Source organism: Populus nigra, chromosome 19 (genome assembly GCF_951802175.1).
Source record: "Populus nigra chromosome 19, ddPopNigr1.1, whole genome shotgun sequence".
Taxonomy (NCBI): Eukaryota; Viridiplantae; Streptophyta; class Magnoliopsida; order Malpighiales; family Salicaceae; genus Populus; species Populus nigra.
In genome coordinates this window covers 4,682,915-4,687,912 of record NC_084870.1, presented here as the reverse complement: position 1 = coordinate 4,687,912, position 4,998 = coordinate 4,682,915, and the positions used below count along the sequence as shown (strand labels likewise).

Sequence of the window (4,998 nt, the reverse complement as noted above, 5' to 3'; positions counted from 1 at the left end):
TGAGTTTCATACATCAAAGACGCCTGAGAACTTCATCATATTCACATTGATCTTCACTGCACATTAATCTTTTTGTCTCACCAAATCCAAGTCATTATTGAAATATTAGTATCCATTTTTCTTTTCAGTGGACAGCTCAGTGGAGAACAAGCCCTTATCTCAGCTCTTATTCCTGGCCTAAATGACATTTGCCAGAAATTCAACTTCTTTTAACAATTTTACCACCTAACCGAAGCCATGTGCAGAGATTGAAAGTGAGCATGAAAAGAAGCGAGAGTAGTGATTAGAGCACCATCTTGATCGGAGAATCACGGTGCCCGTTCGATAATGAGAATTGGTGGCCCAATCTACCACATGAATGATTTAGTTGACTGGAGACATGTATCATGACAGAAAACAGATTACCCCACCAGACACCCTACTTGACCTAACCAAGAGCTGAACAGAACAGAAGTAAGCAGAAGCTGTCAGTTTGCCTTGGAATACTCAAGGTTCCATGCCTAACCAATAAATTGCGGACTGGCAGTGGCTATTTATGGACGATCCAAATGAAATATGAACACAAAATTTTGAAATATTAGTACACAAACATTCACTTTGAAAAGTAAATTGGTACCAGGTATAGAGTAGGGAACGTAGAATGCCAAAGGTAAGACTATTGCTTGATTCTTGGCAAGTAATAAGAATAACTAAGCCTCATTTCATGTCAATTTAAAGAAAACTAAATTAATGCATAACGGGCTTCTTGTCCAGGGGTCTGAATGTTGTAGGGGAAGAAGCCAATGGGAGTACCTGAGAAGAACTTGAATGATATTGTGGTAGATGATGTAGAATTTCACTTTCTTTGTTCTTGCCAACAATAAAGCCTAGAAAAGACCCTTCTGTCTCTTCTGTTATCATCGTTGAATTAGATACTTTAATCTCTGATGAATCTTGAACAGAAACACAATTTTTAGATGCCCTTTTCTCGGCTTCTTCCATTAACCTTCTAAACAGTTTCGCCTCTGCATCCCTCAAGAACTTGAATCTTGGAGGCGGGGAAGATCTCAGCCGGCTAAGCTCTGCTTCCACTGATGATTCAAAGAGTGGATTGAATCCATGGTGATGATAAGAATCCAAAACATTGACAGGAGGGGATTTTAAACGTGGAGAAGCCAAAGGAGAAAGGAATGGGGTGTCAATAGTCACCATAAGATCACTCAAGCTTCTTGTCCTTGACCCCTTTCTGCTCCTATCGCCTCTGGACTTCCCATCATCAGACTCCAAATCCTCCTTTGTTTCCTCTTTTATAGTGAAGAGGAATCTAGGTGGACCACAAAGGTTGTGCAACCTCATGATCTCAGACTCCACACTTTCTTCACCAAATGCTTTTATAAGCAAATCTTTGCTTGTGCCTAATTCTTGGTCTGGTTCTTGGCAAGGGGCTTCTGGATCTCTCACACCATCTTGAGTAATGTTACTTCTGAAAAAGGAGGGTTTTTTCCAGCAAATAAGATGAAAGAATCCCTTAGCATAGTTGCTGCTATAACCATCATCTTCTTCAACTTCTCTGTTGCTGATTCTCTTCTTCCACCATAGCAAGTAGTAAAGCTCTGCAACAATTGCTAAAAGAAGGCAACCGAAGACTAGGCCTAAACCAACACCTAACTTACTGAAAGATGTCATGCTGGAATGCAAATTCACATCTCAATAACAACTAATCTTTGGTTGAATTTTGCTCAAGTTTTTCTACTCTGATATTCAACGTAAAATATCAGAATATTAAACAAATATAAATCCTTCTGTGCTCTATCAGAAGAACTTCCATGAGGAATTCACAAAGAACCAAAAACCCATCATAGCCAAAATAAAATAAAGGAAAAATGCAATACTAATGTTGGAAAACACCAAAAAAATTACTTAAAAGAAAAGGGAAACTCCTGGAGACTACCCAATTAATGAAATAAAAACCCTCCTCTGGTGAAATGTTAGTCTCGAATCAGAAGCTAAGGCCTAAGAGCTCTCAACATGAACTAAAACAAGAATTATAGGTATCTGCTATAAAATACACGCTACAAAGGAGGGCAGAGAAAGCATTTTTTTTGCGAGTACAATAACTAATAGCAAACCCAAAACCAAAGATATGAGAAAGCATTACATGAGTGATGGGGGAAAATCTTGTAAAATGTGTGTGGAATTTAGCTGGAGAGGCTATTCACATGGGTTTGCCATAAGATATGCATTAAATATTAAGCATAGACAGCAGTCAGGAAAGGAAAATAGAAAGAGGAAAGTGACTAAAAAGGTTAGAGTAAATTATTCTTTAGTACCCAAATCTTGAAACTTATTGCAACTTAGTCCTTTTTTGTCAAGAAAACCTACAATGTACTCTTTTAAATCCCAAATAACATCTAAGTTATTAGAGGAAAATCAATACAGTGGGGGTTTAGAGAAGAACGAAAACATTTCAAAAGACAACGGTCGATGATAATCAAGGGATTAAGTTATAGATCTTCAAACATGAAGGACTAGGTTATAATACTTTAGAAAATTAAAGACTAAAGGATAATTGACTCAAAAGGCTAAGATTCTTGGTCCACATAAAAAAATGAAGGGCGGTGATTGCAGCACCCATGGAGAGTCCACGCATTCTAACTGGAATGGAAGACACAGCCAAAGAAAACACTCGTCAGCCATGTCCTTCTTAGCTGGGTGTCACTTCATTAAGGTTTTAATCAAAGCTTGATCCAGCTTTTACACAAATCTAACTGGGCACATGCAAACGGGAGTAACACCTCTACAGCATCTGAACTTTATCCATCGAGTTCATCTAAGAACCTATAAAAACTTTAAAAAACAATTAATTAAAATTTTTATTTAGATTTTTTTAAAGATAATTTAAATATTTTTTTTAAAATAAAAATAATCTATAAAAAATTAATTAAGATTTTTATTTAGGATACTTCAAGTATAGTTTAATGTTTTTTTATAGAAAAAATAAATAAAAAAATTAATTAAAATTTCTATTTATCATACTTCAAGAATAATTTAAATGTTTTTTAAATAAAAAAATTAATTTATATTTCTATTTAGGATACTTCAGTAGTTAAATATTTTTTTATAAAAAAAATTAATAAAATTTTTTGTTTAAAATATTTCAAAAATAATTTAAATATTTTTTTTAAATAAAAAAATTAGTTTGTTGAGCCTGATATTGTTGTTAGACTAAGGAGCCTTGAAACATTCTTTATATTTTTAATATTATTTTTAATAATTAAAAAAAAAAGATATTAATCCGTTGCGAAGCGTGTGCTAGTATTCTTGTATATATAAAAATTGAGTTTATAAACTTTAATTTCTATTAAAAAATCTCAAACATTTAAAATACACTAAATCAAGTACGTATCTTATTGTGGCTGTGTTATTGCAAATCCAGTCCCAGTCCTTGAACTTATTAAGCTTGTTCAGGTTAGTACATGTATGGATTATGTTATGTCCTGTATTAGTAGTTCTAAAATATTACAAATTAAAATCCACATCATAAACGATAGAAAAGAAAAGAAAAGAAATAAAAGCTCAATCTTCATACTTAACTATAGATGGAAAAGCTTCTAGAGAAGCTGAAGAATATGTGATTGGCTGTAGTAAATTTTATTTTTTTAAAGTGTTTTTTATTTAAAAAATTAAATTGATAATTTTTTAGATTTTTTAATGATTTTTATTTTCTAATATCAAAAATTTAAAAATATATAATTTTGATATAATTTTAATTAATTCTTTTTTCTAAAAAAAACATCATATGCATCACACATGGAGAAATTATGTTCCGAGCATGCTTCTTCTTTTTTTAGTCAAGAAATTATTGTTGGAGAACACAGAGACTTAAAATAGGACACTTATTTGAAATTAAAGCGATAATAATTCTATAAGCGAAGAAAGCAAAAGGAGAAATCTCAATAGTTTCTATGAAGAACAAATGACAATACTAAAAGAAGTTCCAAGGCATTAGTTTGAAATTATAAATTGGTTGAATAAAATTTTTTTTTTTTGAAATTTAGATCAAACAAGTTAACTAGTCTTCAATCTGTCATGAGTAGGATAATTTCTTTAAAAAAATATAAAAAGAAAGGTTAAGATCAACATAAAAACTTTTTTTTTATAATGTCATTAAACTCGGGGCAAGCAAGTCAGTTTTAAAATCTTCTGACCCAGCTCATTGTCTAGCTTAAGTTTCCAATTAAACCACATCAGACTTCACTCGATGTGAATTGATCGATTTCATAGGTTCAAAGACAACTCGAATAACCAGTGAAAACATGACTTAGCTTTTAAAAGAACTTTGAGATGAGAGCTTTTAAAAAAATTGAGACGATAACATATTAGATCGACCTGATCACCTCACAATCCAGGTCATGGACTCTTCTAGGTTTAATAAAATTTTTTAAAAATATTTTTATTTTGTTATGTGATAAAAAAAAATAGATGCTCTCAATATGGAACATCAATTTAGAATAAATGTTAGTTTGAGACCGTTATAATCATATAGAAAGTAGAAAAAAAATCATGAAGTTAATCCAATATTGAAGGGAGAAATAAAAAAATCAATTAAAAAAATAAAGGAAAAAAAATAGATTCAGTGGGTAAACCTATCTAACGTGTGAATCAAGTAACCCTGATCAACCCGCCAGACCAGAAAACCGGTCATGGACTCCACTCTAATCGATTATATTTTTTACAAAAATATTTTTTATTTAATTATAGGACAACAAAAATAGATGATAGCAAAGTAGAGTACCATTATAATACCAATATTTTCTTTTAAGCCATAATAACCTTATAGAAAATGAAACGAAACAAATTATAAAACTCAATTCAATTCAATATTCAAGAATAAAATAAAAAACTATATTAATTTTTTTAAAAAATTAAACCCACTAAACCTATGAATTGGGTCAACTCGCCAAACCCACAAATGGGTTTATGGAATTTATAATGTTTAATAACATGTTTTTTAAGAAA

The 4,998-nt window shown here is 31.6% G+C and overlaps 1 protein-coding gene across 1 annotated transcript; it reads right to left on the bottom strand.

Annotated features, from left to right (window-relative positions):
- Window positions 1-567: 567 nt before the first annotated feature.
- On the bottom strand, window positions 568-2,237 carry LOC133680598 (uncharacterized). Its single transcript, XM_062103624.1, has one exon. It carries the CDS (start codon window positions 1,663-1,665, stop codon window positions 727-729), a length of 939 nt encoding a protein of 312 aa, XP_061959608.1. The 5' UTR covers window positions 1,666-2,237; the 3' UTR covers window positions 568-726.
- Window positions 2,238-4,998: the final 2,761 nt, after the last annotated feature.